Source organism: Nannospalax galili, unplaced genomic scaffold, assembly GCF_000622305.1.
Source record: "Nannospalax galili isolate Female #2095 unplaced genomic scaffold, S.galili_v1.0 scaffold231, whole genome shotgun sequence".
NCBI classification, from domain to species: Eukaryota; Metazoa; Chordata; class Mammalia; order Rodentia; family Spalacidae; genus Nannospalax; species Nannospalax galili.
In genome coordinates this window covers 1,957,265-1,980,955 of record NW_008330120.1, presented here as the reverse complement: position 1 = coordinate 1,980,955, position 23,691 = coordinate 1,957,265, and the positions used below count along the sequence as shown (strand labels likewise).

General features: G+C 48.0%; 1 protein-coding gene across 11 annotated transcripts in view; it reads left to right on the top strand.

The window, feature by feature from the left end:
- The window catches only part of Stx16 (syntaxin 16), a 24,504-nt gene extending 7,560 nt beyond the window's left edge, over positions 1-16,944 (top strand). For 3 of the 11 annotated variants that reach the window (XM_029568120.1, XM_008842387.2, XM_008842397.2), the window contains 8 exons: positions 930-941; positions 7,165-7,272; positions 7,677-7,817; positions 8,721-8,886; positions 9,810-9,901; positions 10,356-10,499; positions 12,188-12,268; positions 14,273-16,944. In XM_029568120.1, the coding sequence (XP_029423980.1) occupies positions 930-941; positions 7,165-7,272; positions 7,677-7,817; positions 8,721-8,886; positions 9,810-9,901; positions 10,356-10,499; positions 12,188-12,268; positions 14,273-14,377 (849 nt within the window). In that variant the 3' untranslated portion in view covers positions 14,378-16,944. Of the gene's footprint in view, positions 1-929; positions 972-1,233; positions 1,374-6,954; positions 7,070-7,164; positions 7,273-7,676; positions 7,818-8,720; positions 8,887-9,809; positions 9,902-10,355; positions 10,500-12,187; positions 12,269-14,272 lie in introns of those variants that run through there. The other 8 variants (XM_029568136.1, XM_029568139.1, XM_017800513.2 and 5 more) reach the window with 5 other exon arrangements.
- Positions 16,945-23,691: the final 6,747 nt, after the last annotated feature.

The window sequence follows — 23,691 nt, the reverse complement described above, 5'->3', positions numbered from 1 at the left end:
CAGTTAATTATTGAAATTCACCACTAGTTATTTCCACGATCAATATTGTAAAAAGGGGGGGGGGGTGCGCTAGTTGTTTAGATTATCTGTCATTAGTAACTGTCTCTTCAGAAGGTAGAGTTCCACGTTGATCTAAAAAAGAATCTTTCATTTTAAACTGAAATTTAACCCTCAGTTCCCACTCTGCTCTAAAGACGTCTGCTTTGCTTTTGTTTTGTCTGGTTTGTTTGCTTTACTAAATAACCTTCTGAATAACTGTCTGCCCTACACCCGTAATAATGCATGCCACGCAGATGATAAGAGTTTTTCCTCTTATACCTGTGTCTCCCCAGGAATGACTAGTGTCTCAGCTCTCTTCCCAGGTACAGCCATGTCCCCGGGATCCAGTTTGTGGGGCCTTTAGGTATAGCGGCTGCAGTATTGTTTGAATGCAGCCCTACATAGACAGTTTGTTGGGTGTTTATTTTTTAATTTCATTGCATTTGCAGGTCTGATTTACATGTTTAAATATGCATTTATTTGACATAGTAATATTGCATTTTAGCATTTAATTTCTCTTCCTAAGGAAATTTAGAAGTGATATTAGAAATTATATTTGATATCTATGAAAAAGATTGGCATTATACTTCGGTAAAACCAAAGCAAGTGTTTTGTTTCCTATGTGTTTTAATTTGTACAACTATTTATGACTCGACTGCTAATTATTTACCAAAACAACTATGACAATAAATAAAAGCATATTTGTCTAACTTTTTTTCTTTTTAATAAGAAAGGGAGAATCCAAGGGAAACCTTTTAAGTGTTCTGACTGTTGGGTTTTATAGTCAACGTAGAGTTGCTTAATACCTGTCTCCTCACCTGATGGCCTTGTCTGTCTGTCTGTCCCATGCTCTTCCTGCCTGGACGGGCCTGACTGCAACACAACAACAGGAGCTGGATGAGGTACTGTGTTTCGGATTCTTTTTATGTTAGGTAATTTTCGTTTATAAAATGCTACTTTTCCTGAAGTCTTTGGTCACATCCAAGATGCTAGCCTATCTGATATACATTTAGTGTGCATTTGGATTACTGTGTAGTGTGTGAGTTCATTTCATACCGGGTACATCGTCATACGGTGCAAGGTGGTGGCTTAGAGGGTGCTTGGGAGGCCTGTCTACTGTAGGGGACATTCTCAACTTTGGAAGTAGCCATGCATGAGTATTCTTAGACTGTGACACTGGCTGCCCACCCACAGGATGATGGCGCGGTCTGATTTCTGACAGAAGGGTCTTGTGGCTCAAGTGGAGCAAAGGAAACAGGCCAACTGGTGGCAGCCTCCAGCAGGTAGAAGTAAAGGCACGGTGCTCTTGCCATCTCCGAGTCCCTCGTGCTCAGGTGAAGTGACAGATACTCTATGTGGGGGGCTATCACAGTGAGGCCCCCTTCTGCCCTTCCTAACAGACCGCTTTTGCTCTTTTCACCCCCTGTTAGCATCTCACGGAAGGTGAAGGGTGGTATGCATCCATAGACCTTGATTGTAGTGGCTCCTACCAGGGTTGGGAGACAGGGATACTGGCACTGCTGCTGACCACAGTAGAGGCTCTTTCTGTCTCAGCGATGAAGAGGCAGTGAAGGCTTTTCTGAGGGCTGACCTTTTCCAGAGTAACTTAGGGGAGGGCTGGTTTGTTTTAATGTGTAAGTTTGTACAGAAAGGCGTGATCAGGATGACTACCTTGAAAACCGGAAGGTTAGCTAGCTGCTGGCGTAGAGGCCATCTGCACAGTCGGAAAGCCTGAACTGTGTAGTTGATAATGCCAACAGACTGCACTGCCTAAATGCCCTTCATCGGGAGCCAGTTAGGAAATGACAGAGCTCTGAAGTAGCTTGAAACCCAGTGAAGCCCACCCTTGAAGGCTGGGGAACAAGCTTCCGCACCCATGGTCAGGGGGGAAGGAAATTAGATGCAAAATGGTGTGGATAATAGAATTCCTGCTTTTTCTTTTGTTTTAAGAAAAATAACTCACATTCATTCTTGTGTGTACTCTTAGATTCTGAAAAGATACATAAGAATCCACTAACAGTGGATCCCTCTTGAGACCAGGGAGGAAACTGGGATGTGAGGGAAACTTCCTGTTGGTTACAAACTCTTTGCTAAGGGTACACACACACTTAAACTATGGGCATATATCACTCTGGTCACTAGAAACAGTATTTAAAACCCACCCTCAGCCGGAAGCTCATTGACCAGGTGCCAAAGCCAGGCCTGTTTGGGAGTTTCCTGTCTCATCCAGCAGCCTTACTGCTGGCACCAGCCTGGGCCCTGGGCCTGTAAAGGTGGGAGGTCTCTCTTCCTGCACAGTGAAGCTAGGGGTCTCTGAGGCACAGTTGATGCACATGAAATTGCTGATCAAACTCCTGCTGAGTTACGGCCCAGGGACTTGGAGCCTGATAGATACAGAGTTTGGTAACAGACCATGTGTGGAAGGGCACTCCTCTCCGCTGAGCAGACTGCAGTGTAGAACACCCCAGGACTGAGGAAAGAAGGGAGATTGTGGGAGGGCAGGTACATGATGCTGACTGCCTCAGGGTCTGCCCTCGGGAGGAGCCTGTTCCTAGTCTTTCTCCTTCCTCTTCAGGGGCAAGTTCTAGAAACTGGCCATGCAGGTATAAGCCTGTAGGCCCTTTTTCTTTTCTGTTTTTCTTCTTTTTTTCTTTTTCTCTCTTTTTTTTTTTTTTTTTTTTTAAGATTGGGTCTCAGGATATGGCCCAGGCTGGGATCATAGACCTGTGTCGCCACAGCTCACCCATTTGCTGTCCTGTGCTTAGCGCCTGGCTGCAGAGCCCCTGATGGAAGTGTGTGTTCTCAGCACACCCAGGCTGTTTCACGTGTCTTTTGGCTCTGCATGCTTCACTGGCTGGCTTCCCTGCTTTCTCCAACACCATTATGTTCTTCATAAAGTGTAGCTCCCAGAATTGTATGCGACATATTTTATTTACCTCATTCATTCATTCCACCCATTTACTGTTGACTCATTCAGCTAATTATAATTGTGTGTTCATTACTGTGAAGTGCCAGGTGCTGAACGCAGAGCTGGGGATGTGGTTGGAAATGGTGTCCAGAGGCTGGCCTTGTTGGGGGAGTTGGGCTTCAAGGTGGTGTCTTCTGGGAGTGGTAAACATCTGTTACTTGGGCCTCCCAGTGTGAAGCTTTGTCCTAGAGAGCCCCTGCGCCCTGCAGAGCTCCCTGCAGTTGATGTGACCCCACTCTTCTACTCAAACTGAGGACCCTGAAGACAGCAGCTCCAGTCTGCCGAGCCGAAAGAGAATGTGCAGTGGGCTCGTGACTGGGGGGCTGTTTGTGCTCTCACTACTGTCCAGGGGAGCAGATGCTTGGTTTGTTAAATTCAAGATGGGAACATTTAAAAAATTATAAGGTATAAAAGTCAGGTTCCCAAGATACCCAGTCCAGTGATCAGACATGTGTGGTGTGGCCTTGAGCAGGTCTCCAAGCCCAAGGGCTTTGGTAGCCACTGGAAAAGGAACAAGGCCTTCTGAGGGGCTGTCCTGGAAGCGGCAGAAGTTGGGCCACAAGAGTGCTCGGTGTGTGCTGACAGGCAGGGAGCTATTGCTCTTTTGTGTTTTCTCAAGGTTGCACAGATTAGTTGAGGGGAAAAAAAGGAAAGTCAGTGAAATTAGCAAGATTGTTAAATTGGTGTGATTCTCAAACTTTTTCTTCTATGTGGTGGTATAGACCTTTAATCCCAGCACTCAGAAATCAGAGGTCGCAGATCTCTGTGAGAATGAGGGCGGTGTGCTCTACCTAGTAAGTTGTAGGCCAGCTAGAGGAAAAAAACCAAAATTTTTTGTTCTTATTTTGTTTACAGTTTAGAAAGTATTTTGAATAATTTCATGACGAGAAAAAGGCTTTACTTTTTAATAATCTCAGATTAAGTCACTGTAGTTCTGACTTCCCTGACTCTTCTGTCTGTATGCCTAGTGGCTTGAGTCTGGAAGTTTCTTCGCCACGTTGTCTGTTGGCAGAGGTGGCTGTGTTCGTTCTCTGACTCCGTGCACACGGCCCCATGTGGAAGAGGCCCAGTGGTGCCTGGTGAGCGCTGACTGCGCACACAGTTCTTCACTCAGTGTTGTTCTTCCGAAGCTGCATCATGGCTGAACCCGGCTTCATCTTCATCAACCCCAAGACTGCTGCTGCTTTATCTTAGGGTCCATTGAATCAGCCCACATGTGTAGGGGGCTTTGCAATAGAGGAAGGTGTGTGTGTACTCCTTCCATAGGTCAGGGATTTGTCCATCTGTCTAGTACTCCTTAAAAGGACAAATGTTTGTGTCTGAAGTGAATCCAGGCTGATGCATGCACCCATAGGAATCCCTGGATGCTGCTGTGGGCACTATTAGCTGTTTCTGCATTCTGCATGGGAACCAGCTCTGGGTTAGGGCAGTCGCTTGTGGTCCATGGAGGACAGCCACAAGTCAAGAAGAGGATTCTTAAATTCTTAATTCTCTTTAAGTGCAGCTTTTAAACACTTTTTTTTCTTATTTAAAAAAAAAAAAATGGAAAGCTTTTTTTTTTTTTGTTTCAGGAGTGCAAGTTTATTTAGGAAAGGCGTTAACTCATGCTGTATTTGGGGAGTGTCTTGAAAGGACAGAGGATAGAGTGAGAAACTCTGGATAAGCTCTGTGTGGATGGACTGCAGCCTGGTGGGGATGCTGAGTCCTCAGCACACTGAAAGCCAGTTCTTGGGGAGGAGGGAGGGGAGCTGAAAGGGTGACTTTTGCATGTAAAGTGTGTTTTCGTGGTCATGTTTTTTCCTGTTTCAGGGAGTTGATGTTTGCCTTCTCTTTTGGTAGTACGTGTGTGTTGCTGATTGCTATCCATGCTGGTAGTTGTGGCGGGCTTCTCAGAAGGGCAGGGCTTCTGTCAGGATGAGCTATGGCTGTAGACACTATCAGGGACAAGTAATTGGCCACATGCAGTCCGCAGTCCCCTGGTCCTGGTGCAGTGTGGGAAGGCTCCAGTGGCTGTGCCGACTGGCTCCCATCCCTCAGATCTCCTGGTTTGTAGGCTTCCCTAAAACCCTTAGAAGAGGGTTGTGACCCCAGTTTTGATGCATATCTAATTTGGGGGGAGCACATCTCTTGTATAAAATAAAGTGATGCTTAAAGTAGTGGCATCCACTTCAGCTGGCAGTTTGTATGTGGTTTGTAATTCTTTATCTGTCTGAGATAGAACCCTGCTCATGAGAGTGCAGGTCAGTGGAGAGAAACTGCCTCTGTCTCTTGCAGTTTAATACCCATTTGTAAACAGTAAACACAGCAGAGCTTTGTTCATGAGCTCAGAAACCAATGCTGTGTTTTGGAAATTCTGTGGCTCATCAGTAGGTCCTGTGGCCATTTAAAGTTTTGCTTTGTGTACCTTGCTGGAGTCGTGAGTTCAGGTTCAAGTTCTGCTCCATTTTAGCATTGGTTCTGTCTGGTCCTGGCCAGGAGGTTTGTCCCTGGGACTTCGTCAGTGCCTCCTTCACAAAGTCAGTTGCCTCTTGGCCGAGGAGGGGAAACATGGTTGTTCTGAAGTGGCTTCAGCACTTCTCCATGATGGTCAGCAGACAGGCCGTTCAGCTTGGCAATTGGGTGCTAGAACCTTCTCTAGTCCCTGTGCATGCAAAAATTCAAAGGCTTGTGTTTCCTTGTTGCTGTTTTAATAGAGCGACCTGTTCTGTTCATTTTCCTAATGAATTGCAGTTGTATTTCCTAAGCCTGCCAAGAGTAAGTGGTGGCTTGTGGAATGGGTGGGGTTCCTGGAGTTGGCCGACCCAGGTTTTAATATGTCACGTGGCCGCTTGATGGCCCCAGACAGGCTACTTTTCTGTGTTTCAATTCTGTATTTATAGATAGGTTTTGTGAGGACTTAAAAGAAGTCGTAGAGGCAAATCACCAGGACTCAGGGGCAGGCAACCCAGATTTGAAGGACATACCATTAGTTTAAGGATAGACGAACACTGGCTTGCATTGGTGGCATCACAGGCCTTTGGTCCATTTCCTCTAGTGGTCATTTTACATGGTGGGCTCCCCAGGAGACCTAGGGTACTGAAATAGGGGCAAGCAAGGTCACAAGGGAAGTGGTGGGAAGGGCTGTTAATGGCACCAGGTTGCTTTAGGGGTGTAGAGAGGAGCGCTCTTCGGGGTCACAGGCTTGTTAGTTGGAGAGTTTTTAAGGCTTCTCCTGGTGTGATGTTTTTCCCTTCATTTGCGGAACTTTTAGATTTGCCTCTTATTGTTAGATAAGCAAATAAGGGTTCACCAGATGTACTAAAGAGTAGGTGGGTGCAGGGAAGGAGATGCAGGTCTGGTTCACAGTGTGTGTGTCCATGACAACTTGATAAACTGCCCTCCAGTAGATTTTGATTATCATTTGGGTCTTGAGGTTAGCATTTAGAAATCCAGAGCTCTGGAGGACCTCTAGATCCTTTCAGATCCATTCATTGCCTCCAGGCAAAATATGTCAATAAATAACCAGGCCAGTCCTGTGATTTCCCTCCCAGTCCAAAAGATTTTGCAGGCAGTATATATTGCAAATTTTAAAAACAAGAACCATCAGTACTTCGAAATCAGGGAAAGTGTTGTCAGTGGACCTTCAGCCAGAGGAGAACGGAGGGCACTTGGCTGTGAGCTGGTGGCACCACGGCCATTGTTTGGCTAAGCTTTCAGGCAGTTCTTGCACACGCTTCAACATGTGGTTAATGGTCTTGTGACTGCGTTAACTGGACCAACATCACTTTAGAACACGCTGAGTGCATGTACAGCACCCTTGCTGCTGTTCCTCTTCTCCTGAGCTCCTCTTCAGCCTAGCCAGAGCGTGTCAGCGAGTGGCTGGACTTCATGGCGTGCTATCATAATTGTGTTGCTAAGAGGTCTTTCTTCTAAGGAACTTTCTTGACTTTTTCATTACATTTCTATAGCCAGATCAAGTCAAAGCCATGTACACAAGTATCCCAAGGAAATTAAGAACTGGTGGATGCAGAGATAGGAAAGCAGTTCCAAACCCTAGCGGGTCAGAGGCAGCTTATAGCCCAGGCAAGCGCATTTCCTCTCGCCCTTCTGTGTCCTTTCAGGGAGAGCAGAAATGTCCACACCTCAGCCAGATTATGATATTTCTCTGTCTCCTTCAGCTCGCTGATGACCGCATGGCCCTGGTATCAGGCATCAGCCTAGATCCAGAAGCAGCAATCGGTGTGATAAAGCGGTCACCTCCGAAATGGGTGGATGGAGTAGATGAAGTAAGTTCAATGTTAGTTTCATGGTGTTTTATTTTCAAGGCTTGAATGATGGTGTCGTTTAAAATATAAGCTCATATGGCTATACCTCGGGGTATGTCCACAGGCTTAAGTGTTGGATATATTCATTTCACATGCCACATAAAAAGCATGTGGCTGTGGCTGTATGATTAAGGCTTTAATTTTAACACTAGCAGCAACTGCTTGTGGAATTATAGAACAAAGTTTAAAGCTGTACAGTAAAGAGGAGTAGGGCAACCCCCCTCCCCTCCCCAAATTAAAATGGCTCCTTAAACCAGCAAGTTCACTGACATCCAGCTCCATATTCCAAGCATAGCTCAGTGTCTTGGAGGCAGACCAATATCTGCCAGGCCTGAGTGGAGTTCTGGTGGCTTTGTTGTTTATAGATACAATATGATGTTGGCCGGATTAAGCAGAAGATGAAAGAGTTAGCCAGCCTTCATGACAAGCATCTGAACAGGCCCACCCTGGATGACAGCAGTGAGGAGGAGCGTGCCATCGAGATAACCACCCAGGAAATCACACAGGTGAGGGCACCAGCTGCTCTCCGAGACCTGGGCGAGCAGCCCGGCCTTCCCATGGCCACTGCCAGTGCCACCAAGTTTCCCTGCTCTAACCCAAGTTGATGGTTTCCTACACTTTCACAGTCCAGCTAAAGTCCCCACTGGACCTCTGAGGTACCAGCTTGTGTGTGTGGTGGTTTCCTCAGAGGTATGGGGCTACTTTTCAATACCACTGTGGTTTGGTTGTATAAAATTAATTCTGAATAGTAATGGTCTGATCTGTCTGTCACATATTAGTACCTAAGATCATATACTGAAGAATGGTTCTGTAAGAAAGTTTCTTGGAAGATTTTATTGAAGATGCCGTTTGACTTTTTTTTTTTTTTTTTTTTTTTGTCTTTTTTGAGACAGGGTCTCCCTGTAGCTCCAGCTGTCGTGGAACTCATTATGTAGACCAGGCTGGCCTCGAACTCACAGAGATCCGCCCGCCTCTGCCTCCTGAGTACTGAGATTAAAGGCGTGCGCCTGACTAGTGTTTAAACTTTAGTGGTTTTATGTTCATTTAAGTCTCCTAGGCACTAATTTTGAGAATAGATTTCCAAATGTTCGTAGCAAAGTAGCAAGGGCACATTTCCTATTCAGCCCCTTGGACTCAGCATTCTCATCTATAAAGTGGGTATTGAAGGAGAAAAAGAATAAAAGCATGGTCAGGACTGTCAGAGCTTGGTGTTGAGTGTGTAGCATGGGGCACACTGCAGATAGAAGGGGAAACCTACGTATGTGTGCAGCATGTACAGTGGACCTCCAGGCACAACACCCCCCCCACCCCACCCCTCCACTCCCAGCCGTTCTCCACATCAGCCTGCACAAGCAGAGAGGCCTTCGGAAGAGAGGCCTCTCGCTCTGAGCCAGAGCCTGTTCTCTCAGCTCTTCCACAGGTGCCAGCGTGCTGTGCAGGCTCTGCCCAGCCGGGCCCGCAGGGTCTGCTCCGAGCAGGAAGAGCGACTGCTGCGGAACGTGGTGGTCTCGCTGGCGCGGGCCCTGCAGGAGCTGTCCACCAGCTTCCGGCATGCACAGTCCAGCTACCTGAAACGTGAGTGCTGCCGGCCCTGTTGAGGGCCTCTGAGTGAGAGATGGGCTGCTTGTGTTTGCTGTCCTCCAAGGCCCCTTTCCCCATTTAGCCCCCTAGCTTTCATGGCTCACCTTGAGTGCAGTCACTCCCGTTGGGAAACCCTGCTGAGGAAAGCAGGCCCAGCCCATGTCAGTGGTGCAGACAGGCTGGGGAGGCCTGGGGACAGCGGGTCCAGGCGAACAGCCTTCATTCTGGCTGTTGAGAAACCCTAGCCATAATCAAGCAGCACGTGTAGAAAGCCTCTTGTCTAGGTGTTGGCCTGTGGAGGGGCTGTTCACTCACAGGTAAATGCTATTCACTACCACCCGAGGGACACACTTGCTAAGCCCTGGGTTCTGAGTGCTGAGATGCCTTCCTGGGTGGGATGCGAGCCTCCCCTTCCAGGTACTCAGCACACTTTTCCTTCTGGAACAGGCCAAACAGCAGCTGTTCCTACAGCTCACATGGAGCCTTGCTTTTCATTGCAGTTGATAAAATCCTCATCTAGTCCTCTAAACCCTTTTCCCCCTCTCCAACAGCCAGCATATTTGTGTTCTCATTTTACTACTTCTAAGTTTGATTAAGGCCGTTTGGAATGCTTACTAGAGATGTCCCAGGAGAGAGCTGTTGACGCTGTCAGTGTTTTGTAGCAGCCAGGGGAGCTCAGGGGCTGCCCCACCTCGTGTCTTGGTGCCAAGCGAGCCGGGCCTCTGGTCACGATCTCTGTCCTGAGTGACCCGAACACCTGCATGTTGTCACGTTTCCCCAGAGGTGGGCCTCCTTGGAGCTGTGTAGGAGCCTCCCCTCTGATTGTGGGGTTTCACTCTAGATCTCCCCTTTTTATGGTGGAACAGTAACCAGGATCGTTTACACACGCCAGTAAAGTGGCTTCCTGTCCATGATAGGCATGAAGAACCGAGAGGAAAGATCCCAGCATTTTTTTGACACGTCGGTACCACTAATGGATGATGGAGACGACACCACTTTGTATGATCGGGTACGTGTCAGGGCCGCAGCCTGCCCCTTCTGTTCTGTTCTGCCTCCTACACTCCTGGTTTCTGAGCGGTGAGGATAGGGCAGCTGCTGACTTGTGACAAGTTGTCCTTGCAGCAGGCAGCAGAGCTGCAGTTTCTCTTGCCCCGGTTGTCCTGGGCCGGCCTTGCACTTTGCTTTTTAGAACCCTTGGGAAGAACCCAAAGACAGGCACACACACACACACACACACACACACACACACACACACCCGCCCGTGTCTCCAAATCCCCCACTTGGACCACTGTGCCACACACCCTGCTGCTTTGGGGATTCTGGGTCTCTTGTTCCTGGTGGACACACGTTGTTATTTGTTGCAAGTACTTCATAAAAATATTGTCAGAATTTGTTTTCCCTAAATGGTGTCTAAACTGGTCCGTTGTAGCTTTCCTAACAGGGAAATTCTGTCATTCGGCCAGGGTTTTACAGATGACCAGTTAGTGCTGGTGGAACAGAACACACTGATGGTGGAGGAGAGAGAGAGAGAGATCCGCCAGATCGTGCAGTCCATTTCTGACCTCAACGAAATCTTCAGGGACTTGGGAGCCATGATTGTAGAGCAGGTGCTACTGTTGTCCACCCTCGTGCTCCTGTGGGGCATCTGGTCCTTCCTTTTGCTCTTTTGAGTCTGCTCCTTGAACTCCATGTATCTGTGTGTGTGCGAGCACCTTCTAAGCATGTATGTATTTACAAGTGATACACATACATAGGCTGCTGCCATTCCCTGTAAAAATATTAATAAACATCTAGGCGTAGCGCACGCCTTTAATCCCAGCACGCAGGAGGCAGAGACGGAGACTAGCCGGTCTACATCGCAAGTTCCAGGCCAGTTGGGGCTGCAGGGATGTCTCAAGAACAAACAAGATGACCCAAACAAAATATTAGTAAGCCTTTTCTTTTCAGATCTAAAAGGGGGTGGGGACCCAGGAACTAGTGCTCACGGCCCTGAAGACTCACGTGAGCACTGTGCTTTGGAGGCCTGCTGGGTTATGGCCAAGGCCAGCATGATTCTGGAAGTACATGCAATTTCCCTTCTAATTTTGGCAGATTGCTGTGTAATGGCCATTGGAACCGCCAGCTTTCAAGTAGAATTAATTCGTTGTTCATGGTTAAAATCTGATTAGGACATTTTATTATCCAGCCTGCAGTGTTAGTTTGGGTCCTGGTCCCCATGAAACCAACTGCAGAGTGGAGTCCCCTTGACGCCCATTCCCAGTGAACTGCCATCTCCTGATGCAGCAGGCTTCTCGTCAGAGTCCTGTCCTCCCGTGTGTTCTGGGGGAGCCAGGAAATTGAACTGTTTAAGAACGTGTCCTCAAGGCCCAAGTGTCCATGTGAAATGGTGGGTTGGAGCTTTCTGAGCTCTGCTCTGGCCTTGGTTTTCTCCCTATTCTCTCTCTCTCTCTCTCTCTCTCTCTCTCTCTCTCTCTCTCATTTTAATTAATTTTCATTTGATTTTATTTTTTAGTCTTTTTGAGACAGGGTCTCCCTGTAGACCCAGATGGTCTGGAACTATGTAGACCAGGCTGGCCTTCAACTCAGAGATCCACCCGTCTCTGCTTCCCGAGTCCTGGGATTAAAGGCGTGCACCATCACACCTGGCAGCCAAGCTGGTATTCTTTGCTTACTTGAATCCAAGTACTTAAGCATAGAGGAAGCAGACACTATAGCTGGCCTTTGTGCCCACAGCCCATTTCCACCCAATTGGGGTTTTTTAAGCACTGGTATGTCTGAACACAGCGTATCCCATAGTGGTTAGAGCCAATAGAGCTACCTCACCAGGGCTGGAGGGACGGCTTAGCGGCTAAGAGCACCACCTGCTCTTGCAGAGGATCCAGGTTCAGTTCCTAGCACCCATGTGGTGGCTAACAACTGTCTGTAACTCCAGTTCCAGGGAATTTTGACACCTTCTTCTGACCTCCTCAGGTACATGACATGGGTGCATTGACATACATGCAAGCAATACATTCATACATTTGAAAAATAAAAATAATAATTTTTAGAAAGCAACCCCTGTTAGTATTTCTCAGGATCTGGTTCTTACTGCAGTGAACACAGCACTCATGCGGAGATCCTGGCAGGCTCCGGTCTGCCTGCTAAGGGTGGGCGCTAGACTCTGCTTGGACCTTTACACTCCGGTAACATGGTGCTTGTGTGGCAGGTGAAATCTTTGATCTACATGTCTCAGATTTAAAATTCAGTCTCCCCAGTTGTGATGACTGATCATCTGTAACTGTCTTTCATTACTCAGGGCACAGTCCTTGATAGAATTGACTACAATGTTGAACAATCCTGTGTCAAGACTGAAGATGGCCTCAAACAGCTGCACAAGGTAATAATAGGAACTGTTCTTAAACCTCGAGAATGCCTCGGAGCTTCTCCTCCATCACACCTGCCCCCCCGTGTTCCAGTTCGTGGTCGGGCCCTGTTAGCTGGGTAGGAACGGCACTGTCGTTCCATTCGCAGTGCCCTGGGGCTCGCTGTGCAGCTGCTCCTTTCTGTCCCAGGTCAGACACGGCCAGGCACCCCTTCTATGGAGCCTGAGCTTTCTTCTCTGCTCGTCCTTCTTGAGTCTCTCTGTGCCACGGGTTCAGAGTTCATGTGCTTGCTGCTGGGAACTCGGGGTCCTTGTGTTGGGGTGCACTTCTGACGAGGTGCCGGTGAGACGCTCTCAGAAAGGATAAATGTCCAACTGTCCCTCTAATTACCACAGTAGAGCTGTGTCACCTTGAGAGGGAGAAGTCTGTGGGACTGAGCAGTGGTGTTCCAGCTCTGCTAACCGGGGCCTGTTTCAGGGTGTTTTCATGACATTTGCTAATGGACAACATCTTAGAAATTCTGTGATCAGCTACAAGAAACATGTATGAACGGCCAAGTACATATACTCTAAAGGGAGTGTACTGATTTGACAGATAAAAGAGATGCTGTCCGCTCCCTTTGCCACTGAGATTCAGGGGCACTTTTGGCCCCATGATGAACATCTTCCCAAGTCCCATGTTTTTGTTTCTCTGAAACTGGCTGCTTCCCATAGCAAGATGGCCCTGTGTCACAGTGGTACCAGCCTCACAGAGAACCCAACCAGCCTGCACTGTCTGACCAGGAGTCCCGCATCTTCACTTGTGTGCTACCTCCTACAGGGTGGGGCGGGGCACAGCACGGGGCAGAGAGAGGTCTCACTTTGTAGGCGTTTAGACTAACCCAGGCGCCGGCCCTGTGCATTACAGTGTGAGCTAGCTCAGTTTCTCACTGACACCCAGGTTTTAGAAGCTGCTAAATTATGCATTGGTTTTGAAGTTTCTTAAATGAAAACTGGGGTCCGTGTGTTGTAGTACCACCAGATAAGGGGACCCCTCCACAGGGGTGAACAGATCTAGCAGTAATGCGGCTTCACTTTAGGTCTTGAATCAGTTTGAGGCTTCCCAGTGTGTCCTCTGGAACTGGCTCCTTGGTCCTTGGGGTTGCTTTAGGGAAGGGCACTTTCCTCTTGGTCCCAGCCTGCACCACAGGCAGCCCAGCTTGCCAGTTCTTGGCAGCCAGGACCTCAGCAGGTGGCCGAGCCTTGGGAGGTGTACCCACTGACTTAACTTGCAAGATGGTCTCTGTGTCCTGTTTCTGGGTTTTACAAAGGGCCCCAGGTGGGTGGTGGGCTCAGTGTGGATGGTCAGCTACCCAGTCAGAAGACCACATAGGAAGAAGGCTGGTGTTCTCACTGGTCTCTGGGCATGCTCCCCTTTGGGCACACTTCAGTCCCCCACAGCCTGCTACCCTCCTGCTCTCCTTGCTCAAGGGTCTGTGTCATAAAGGCAGCACTGTGGGGGCGGGGGGGGAGGTGGTGTTTGTAGCTATGTGCAGATGGCGCTTCAGGAGCCCTGCATGCTATCGGCCAGCAGGAGATGTTCATCAGGTGGCTGCTGCACCAACATCCATGGGCAAGTTGCCCATTTCTCCTTAAAGAATGAGGTGCTCTGTTTCCAGGTTCAGGGGAAGTAGAGGTGGGGGCTCTCAGGACCAGCATTCTGTGCTTTCTGATCAGCATTTCCCTTCACAGGGAAGGCAGTGCGTTCATTCCTGGGGAGCCGAGCAGTGAGCAGCAGGCACAGCCCAGCTTTTGGCATCTCCTGGCCTTTGTCTTCACAGTACATTCCTAACATGTGTCCAAGTCCAGGTGGTCACAGGGCTCTGCACTTTCAGGGGATGAGTTGATACTAATGACAGTTTGACCATGTGGCCTGGCCTATAGCATAGACTTCAGCCATTGCAGAAAGAGCCGGAACCTGTCCTACAAAACCAAGGCGTGGCTGCAATTGTGGGATGACTGCCTTCCCCTCTTTTGCAGGCCGAGCAGTACCAGAAGAAGAACCGGAAGATGCTCGTGATCCTGATCCTGTTTGTCCTCATCGTGGTCCTCACTGTGGTCCTGGTGGGTGTAAAGTCTCGCTAGTGCCATTGAATGCCGCCACATGGATCCCCTGGGTGTGAGGGCCTAGTCAGAGCCTCACTGCCGCCTGCCTGCAGAGCGCAGCCTACACAGTGGACCTTCCTGTGGATGCCCTGGCCAGGGTGCTGGGTGCAGGCCCCGCTGTGTATCTCCATCTCTGTCGAGAGTTTCAGGACTTGACACTGTTGCAGAGTAGAGATGGTATATGATCAGCTGTACTGTAAACACATATTGTTAGAAGTTACAGTGACCTGGACGTTGGCACTGCGGAAGCTGCTCGTGCTGTGTGCTGTTTGCTATTTTTTTTAGCAGTTGCGTCTGAGCAGCATGTTCAAATACTTTTTTGGAAAAATTTTTTTTAAACCATCTGGTTTTTAAGAAGTTTGGTACCAAAAATTTGTGAGTAGAGGCAAAAATCCCTCTTCGTCTTTCTCTATGTCCAGTTGGAAACAAATCAAGAAATCCTTTAAGGATTTATCATCCATTCCCATTAACTTAATCCAGCTTTTCCATCACTGTTAGCAATCAGAGTGAGCAGCGTGGGAAATAAGAAGCCTCCACTGGTGTATGTTGGCACGTTTAGATGGCTGGTCGGAGGCTTCCGAGGTTTCCAGTCAGTCGAGTGGTCCTCCCTTGGAAACTTTGCACTGCATTTTCTACTGTATACCGAAAGAGGTTAACTGAGCAAAACCACCAAAATCGGGATGTTGGTGATCTGAGCCAGCCTCACATTAGTAGAAAGCTTGACAGTGTCCTGAACCAGATTGAGCCTGTGTGTCCCCAGCCATCCTTGCTCAGTACATTACTTACACACTAGCTACGTAATGACCTGTCCAAACCAGACTCCATTTAATGAACTGTGAATTTACACAGAGACCATTTTAATGGGTCACCCCATTTAGCATTAGTGGGTCTCAAATTATTAACCAAACATCACTCCATTTCAAAGTAAAATATTCCACCTGTAATTTGATTTATTGGCTTTTTCGTTGCCACTTAGCAGAGCCCAGAAAGTGGGCTTATTCCTGAGGGCTATGAAAACCTGTGCTAGGGAACCCTCATGTGAGTGTCTGTCTCTATGTGCCTGAGTCTCTGTGTGTATCAGGTTGCCAAAGTAGGATCTGCCCTTTGCCTACCTGTTGACGTGGTGCTGCATGTGCACCAGAGCCAGCGACGTGGACCTGGCAGGTGTGAGGGCGCAGACTGCTGCTTCCCATTGGCCCTCTTCATTGATAGGTATGACTCTAGCGGTCTTGTGCAATTTTTGATGGCCTTTTTATTGACTTTGCTTCTCCTAAAATATTTAAGAAGAGTGTGACCCTGTTAAATATTTTGGGTTTTCATTTGGACCAGTTATATAAAATGCTTCTCTGGAAGTGACTGAAGAGGTTTCCAGAAGCTTCTGTTCAGATCTGGAGATCAGGTCATGCACACCTATTGAGCTCAGCCCCCTCCCTGCCCGGGTCCCCCTTCCCGGTCTTGGCCAGTCAGCCTCTGGCTTCTCAGGACCCACATGGATGTAGAGTGATGGGGTCTAAAAGTGTGCCTGGCATTCCCTGGTGACATGGGCAGGGAGGGTTGGGAAAGAGGACTCAAAGTGAGGGCCTTTGTAGCCCCCGCTGATTTTAACCCACTGGTCAGCTGCTCCTGGGTGGATCTGCCTCAGGCTGTCTGTGGCACCATGCTGATTGTTAGGGCCAAGGAGAAAAGTGACCGTAAGACAGATCAACATTTATTTATATTTATTCACTGAAGGGGTCTTTTGTGTGCGTTTTCCCCCTAGCCCATCTGGGTATCCTAACAAGTTGATTAGACATTGTCCTAAGGACCTGTGGACAGAGGGACTATCCCCTTCTCCCCGAATACAGGGTAGTGCTGGCCATGTCCCAGTTGCAGCCACCCTGACTGGCGTCCTGAGGTGAGACGGACAGGCCTGGCCTGCAGCTGGCAGCAGGGGCTCTTTGGAACCCTTAGCCACTATATTTTTCTACTGAGCCTGTCCTTGGTTAAGGAGCTTTTGAAGATGCAAGAGAAGTTAGTACCCATGTCCTGGCTCCTCAGGGTGACCCTTCCCTTGGAAAAGAATGACTCTTCTGCCTGCTGATTGAGGGCTCATGGTCTGGCTATCAAGGTGACGGTCACACAGGCTAGTCTCTCCCAGGCCCGGGGAGCGCACTGAAGAAGCAGCCCAGCCCCTCATCACTGCCTCCATTTCCCTGTCCTTAGTGGCTCCTGTCGAGTGTGGTGGGTGGGAAGAGAATTGTTGACCCAAAGATCCTATTCTTTTCAACTGTCTCTGAAAACTGCTGTCTGTTGTTGTTTGTCTAGGGGCGGGAGGTTGGGGTGCTGGCTGGGCCATGCTGTGTGAAGCTCTGTGTGTGTGTCTCTAATTTAACGGATGTACTGCTTTCTCTGCTAATTGAGAGAGCGTTATTTATTTGTTTTGACACAAGTGCTTGCGGTGTTTTATTCCAGCTAATGGCTTCTTAAAGGTAATAAAACCCTTCAACCTAATTGGTCAGATAAGACTTTTTTCTTGTATGCTTAAATAAAGCAATTAGTGAAGCGCTTCTGTCTGAAGTGACTTTTTTTGTCCTTTTTTAAAAACTAATTTACTGTCACTGGAAACTTTTTGTACAATAAAGCAATCACACAGATTAAAGAACATCCTGGTATTAATGTAACCACGGGGTCTTCACCCCGCCATCCTGGTATTAATGTGACCACGGGGTCTTCACCCCGCCATCCTGGTATTAATGTAACCACGGGGGTCTTCACCCCGCCATCCTGGTATTAATGTAACCATGGGGTCTTGTTTTCTTCAGATGCGTTTGTGTTGGGGGAGGGCCTAGCCACATCTGGGATCTTTCAGGCCATAACTATTTTGTGCCCAAGGCCTCTGCCTCAGTGTCTGAAAGTCAATGTGTCTGTCTAGTGGGCATCTGCAAAGGGACTAATCTCTTTACTATCTAATATACAAAAAGAGAAACCATCCAAAAGGCAGATAGTTATTTTCCTTTATGGAAATATGCACGCTTTATGTACCTATTAGGACACATTTGGCAACCTCCAGATAAAAGTGTTGTGCCCCAAGTGACTCGCACATGTGGCTCCAAGACACTTGCCTTGGTAAGTGCCTTCCCTACACCATTTGTTTTCTATCCCATTACCCCAAACCCTTGAGCCATGGTATCTGCTAGGAATGTCTCCATGTCCTCTTCCAAGGCCAGGATAGAGCGTTGATGTCCTTACACATGAGCACCTAGGGAGCAGTGGCCTTTGTGGTGGGGCTCAGAGGCCAGGGGAGGGGAAGTGGAGGGCAGGTTCCGGCAGGCTGGTGGTCAGCTCCCAGTGCTGCTGCCCACCTGTTCCTTCTGTGCCTGTGGAGCCACAGGTGGTGCAGTCTTGTCCTGCTCTGCCATTGTGGGGGGACTAGAAAGTGCAGCCTCCTCCCTGCTCAGCAGCCACCGACTTTCCGTCTGACTCAAAGGGCACATAAGGCTAGAGAGTTGGGACCAGTGGTCGTGGCATTTAATGCCCTCCCATCCAGGAAAGGGGAAGGCCTGTGAATCTGCAGACTGCCAGGTGTGAGGGGAAGGTTTGCTTATGATTTTTCAGTTAGGATCTGTGTAGCCCAGACTACCCTTGAGCCTGAGATTCTCCTGCCTTTACCTCCCAAGTGCTGGAGTTACAGGCAAGTGCTACCACACAGGGCTGTGGATAGGTCTGGAGTAGAAAGCTCTGGTTACATTTGTGACAGTCTTTGGTAGTCTAGTGTTGGAATGGTCCTGTGAGAGTGGGTTCATGCAGTCTGGAACACTACCATTGAGCAGAGTGCTGAGCCTTGAGCACTAGCCAGAGGTGGTGGGCAGTGAAGGTCCCTTTGAGTGCTTACCTTGACTGTCGGGTCAGGCTGCGCTCACTCTGCTAATTGTAGCAAACGTCCTGTATGAAGTTCATTCGTAACCCAGAATTGGAGCAGCTATCTTCATTCGTCAGCCCCACTGAGGTCAGAGCCAGTCAGCCTGCTTGTCCATCCAACACATGTAGGCGTCCTAGCAAAGTGTGACACTGCACGGTTTGATCATAGAGTACCTTCTAGCCCAGCCATGTGGGAACCATATGGAGAGACTTTTCTCAGAGGGCTGGCCTGGCCGCTATATGGATGTGGGGGAGGCCAGTCTAAGAACTCTGTTCTTCATTGATTAGTTATGGGAGGTTTCCATTTCTTCTAAGATTTAAGAAGGCAGCCCTGGCCCCATCAAACGTTAGTATGTTTTGGGGCTCAGTCCTGCTAAATGCATGTCAGTGTAGGTTTCCAGTTGTGTGTCTCTGTTTATTGGCCCTTTCAAATTGGGTTTTCTCTGAATTCTCTTGACCACCCACATGGCATCTTTAACCTTGTGTCTGATGGTTTTGTTTAGTTATTTTGAAACTGAGGGAAAGCAGACCCTTCATGTTGATGGGTGTCAGAATGAGCTAAGGAGGGCACTGGTGGACGTGCAGACAGCTCATGTAGAAGTGTTTCCAGTCGGGCTCAGAGTTAGACCCGGGGGCGCCAGATGTGTGCATCTTGTCCCCAGGTCCATACCACCCTCAGATACACTCCATCTTAACCTGGCTGTGTCAGGTTTTCTCACCATACCAAGGGACATTTCACAGAGCCAAATGGCAGAGACTTGTGTACAATTATCTGGTCAATTGAGGCAAAAGGAAATAATCATCTGTCCAATTGTCCAAATGAGCTCCCTGGTCTGTCCTGAATGTGCTTGATAATTGTGTGGTTCTCTCCTTCCATTCCACAGTTGGAGGAAAATGGACCATTTAAATGAGGCTTTATTCGGCGGTGTACATTTAAATCAGGCTCCGTTAAAACAGACCCCTGGGTTTAGCATTTTCTGTTTGCCAACTATAATTCTATAATTGCTTTGAGCTAATCGTCCAAATTCCACCATAAGTAATCGCTATTTCCCTCATTTTATAGGTGTGATGGAGGCCAGGGGCCCTGGTTTGTACCCTTTGGCCTTCTTTTCTTAGGAAGTGCTGAGGGAATCAAATGTTTATTTTTTTTTTTAACTTGGTGTTCTGACCTCAGGCACCGTAATAAACCTGCTTTTATCTACTGTGGGGGGCGGGGACAAAGAACATCCCCCCCCCCTGAACGTCCCCCTTTTCCAGATGGGGAAACTGAGACCTCGCCGGGGTGCGGCCAGGTCACAGCGTGGGTGTAACTCAGGCGAGAACTGGAATCATCAGCTTCCTGATTTTCAGACCAGCACTCTCTTCTGCTTGTGCCATTTTAATTGTTCATTTCTTTCCATAAAATTAAATGACCTTCTTCAAGAAAGATTTAATGGTCAAGATGTGATTTGGTAAAAAGCTTCCTCAAAGATTTTTTTTTTCTTATTACAAAGCTGAGACCAAACGGCAGCTAGGAGGGATTTGCAAACAGTACTGTGCCATTTTCCCCAGTTGAGGGTTTTTGTGTGTGTAATTGGTGTGAAGAGATTGCTGCTGATGAATCAGCCTGCCCAGCAGCCTGCCACCGAACAGAAAAATAATGATTGTTTGGTGACGTGACTGGCTGTATGCACATGTGAGCTTGCAGTTGTTTACAGAAGGTATATGTGTACATAAAATGCTTACTGTCATGGAGAATGTCATCTTAAAGTTGTAAATAATAAAAAACGGGCTCAGCAGAACTGGTTTTAAGTTGTCTGGGAATGCAGCACTTCGTTTCAACACTATGCAATGGCTAGAAATTGATTTTTTTTTAAATCCAATTAAGCCTCAAGGTTGGTTATCCATTTAAAAGGTCGGATGAGCTACACAGTGACAGCACCTTAGCGTCATGCTAATAATTAGATTTACACAGAGCTCCAGCCCTCGTGTCTGCCTTATGGAGGTATACATTTTCTGTTTGCACAACTCGGAGCTGCCCAGGTCCCCAGCACACTCACAGAGCAGGACCCTCCGCGTGCTGAGTCCCCGGCTGTCTAGCCTTCACCTAGAAGAGCGCTGGCCACAGAGCACAGCTCCTCTTTTTCTTCTCCTTAGTCCTGAGGCCCTGGGAAATGGAAAGGAGCCACACATCTAAAGATGTGGACATCACCCAGTTTCATGTGCCACGGAGTTTGATACACCAGATAATCCCGTTTTAAAAACGGTACCTTAGAGTGTGTGTGTTGATGAAGTGTCCCTGACATGTTAAGGAAAACACCTCAGAATAACTTTTTTAGGGTTTAGGTAATGTTTTAAGTGTTGCTGAATTTATGAAGATGCTGGGAAACCATGAAGCTGAGCAGAATGCATTTTCTCTGAGCTGGAGGGACCCTTGTACAGACCACCGAGAATGGTTGTATGGCCGCCTTTCAGGCCTAGCCTTTTAACCCATACCTAAGACAGACTGATACTGGGAGCACTTTCCATCCATAACTGTGAACTAGCCCTAAATAAGGAAGCTTCCAGAACTTTCCATCCATAACTGTGAACCAGCCTGAAATAAGGAAGCTTCCGGATTCAGTGAGAAGAAAATATTGAGCTTGCTTCTCTATGTTCGCCACTCCAGACAACAAACATCAAGCGTTTTCGGTTGGCTTTGCCTCCCTGACTCCTCCCCTCAGCTGCCCAAATCCTCAGCAACATATTTAGGATTCTTTTTGAAAGATCTGCATTTGGATAGTACAGACCGACGTGTAATAAACACACGGGTGTTTGGGAAGAAAATGTGACGCAGGTTGGAGAGTGAATCATTGTCAACACACTGGAGAAATATGCCTTTTTACAGGATCCTGCAAGGGAAGGTTTCTCCTCAGGAAAAGATTTCTTGATCAAAATAAACATTCACCCTCATTTTGCTTTTCTGTAAGTCTCTGTGTTCACAGGTTGAGTTTGCTTAAGGGAATGTGGGACTAGGCTTGCTGTTAATCATTTCCCCCTTCCTTCCTGCAGCCTCCCCAATCCCAAACTCTAGGTCTTCAGTATGCCCTTGAAAACTTTTGCAACTACAGAAATAATTGTGCTGATGTTCTGAGGTAAATAGGAATTTAGTTCCTGAGATGTGAGGGTTATTGCTGTCTCGCACTGGGAGGCTAATTCAGGGACTCAACACAGAGCAGGGAGCTCAGCCCCTCGTCCTCTCCAGGAGTCTCAAGACCTGCTATCCAAAGGAATGTGTTCAGTTATTAATAAATGGTTCTGCTTGTACATTTTCATTAACACATCCTCTCTCATCCTGCTGATAGCAGAGTTGAGAGGGGCTTGCAGATGAGATTATGGCACGGGCTTTTCAAGCAAAATACAAAAGATTGTGTGACACCTTTTGAGTGAGACCCACGGATAGGGTAGTTGTGTTTTTCTTAGAGGAGAGGCAGGCAAGATGAACCACTAAGAATGGCTACCACGGTGGGGGGCGGGGAGAGGTGATGGTTACACAGAAAGGGAGAGGGAAGGATGGGAGTGAGACCTTGAGCATTCCGCTGTACAGTTAAGATTTTCGAAATCTAGAAACGCTTTATGTAGTCAGCAAAGAAAATGTAAAAAGAGAAGAGCAAGCCACCACCTGAACACGACCCCATGAACCTAAGTGTCTGTCCCAGATAACCACACACACACGAAAAAAGGAAGACACAGTGAACAACCATAGGAGGCTTGGGCGCTGTAGGCGAGGGGCAGGAAGAGCCCCGCAGATGGAGCAAGTGTGGGAGCCCATGGAGACCTATGCTGTCTTGCCTCAGCCCACCAAGAGGATCAGAGAGGGAGAAGCAAAGGCTCTAAGAGCAGCTGTGAGAACAAGCTTGCTCTTGCTTCCTAACCAACTATTCCCAGTTCCCCTCAGAGGAGGCAGAGCTCCCTGGAGAAACAGCTGACTAAATTTGGGGCAAAGAAGGAACAGAGTGAGCCTGGGGGTCATCTTACTGTTCCAGAAAGGAACAGACTCCTCATAAATGAGCCAGTCCAGCAGGGCCCGTTGCTGCCTGAGCAGGGGCTCCTGGAGTAACAGTATTGAAAGGCACACAATGTGGAACCTACTGGAGCCTTCACATGGGAGCAGGACGCCACAGCTCCAGGGCCCCGGGCTTAGTTTCATTCGCATCTTCTTTATTGAGAAAGGCTCTGCCTTTCCATTCTGCATTGGAATTCATAAATGATGTCATTGACCCTGAGGAGACAGAAGGTTGCCATTTGCTCAGGACTAGGAAGAAATAGCAAACTGGATGCTAAAGCCAGACAACCAGCATCTGTACCCAGTACTGGATTAGAACTGGGATCATCACTGACCCTAAAGACACTGGGCACCAGGAGATTGTAGCAAGTGGCCCTCCAGCCCTGGTATGAGCCTGTTTCCCTATTTGGAAAGAACGAGGTTCTAGCGGAGAAGATGTTCTCTGATCCTCACAGTGGATTGAAAGCAAAGATCTTGCATGGTGCCTTGGTTCAGAACAGCAAGTTACCAACACAGAAACACGTTTGCTTCCTCAGGACCTCCTAAGAAAAAATCAACAGTGCGAGTCAGAGCTCTTTGCTGCCATTTTGTCTGTCCAATGACAGAAGTGAGGGCTGAGATGTGGCTCGGTTGGTAGAGCGCTTTCCTGGCACACATGAAGCCCTGGGTTCCACCCCCAGCACTGTATAAAAGAGGAGGGAGGAAGGATGGCCCACAAAAAACAAATGAAAATAAACGAGAGGATTGCTGACTATGAACAGCAGAATTCGGCTTATAAAAAAGACAAATTTTATCAGTTATAAAGGGAAATTGTACTTTTACCCTGAAGTATCCTTCAGACCCCATTTAAACCAAATGCAAGGGACACTTAGATCATGCGCCCCCTGATAAGGGGCAGTGGGAGCCATAAGATAGATCGTTGACAGACATTTATCCTGAGCTTGATCGTGGGGAAGCAGACAAGTGCCGATTATGATCTTCTACAAGACATTCCTGTCGTGAGGGACAGAGGCAGAGATTGTTCTGGGTTTAAGGAGGCCAGAGAGCCCGACAGGCAAACAGAATGCCTGATCCCTGCTTGGATTCTGAATGTAAAAGGAAAACACTGAGGACATGTGGGGACAACTGAGGACTTTGCTCTGTGGACTTTATATTGGAGGACAGTATTGTTTCAAAGTCGAATTTCCATGGCTCTGATCTGGCTGACTCTGGGGTGAGACAGTCATTGTCCTTAGGGATGAGTGCATGCGGATTTTGTCAAATGATGAGGAAAGAGATATGTCCACATGCCACACACGTGTACACATGAATGTATAGGTTTATGAACATACATGCGTCCAGCTGGAGGGCATGCAAGTGCTCCATGTATTAG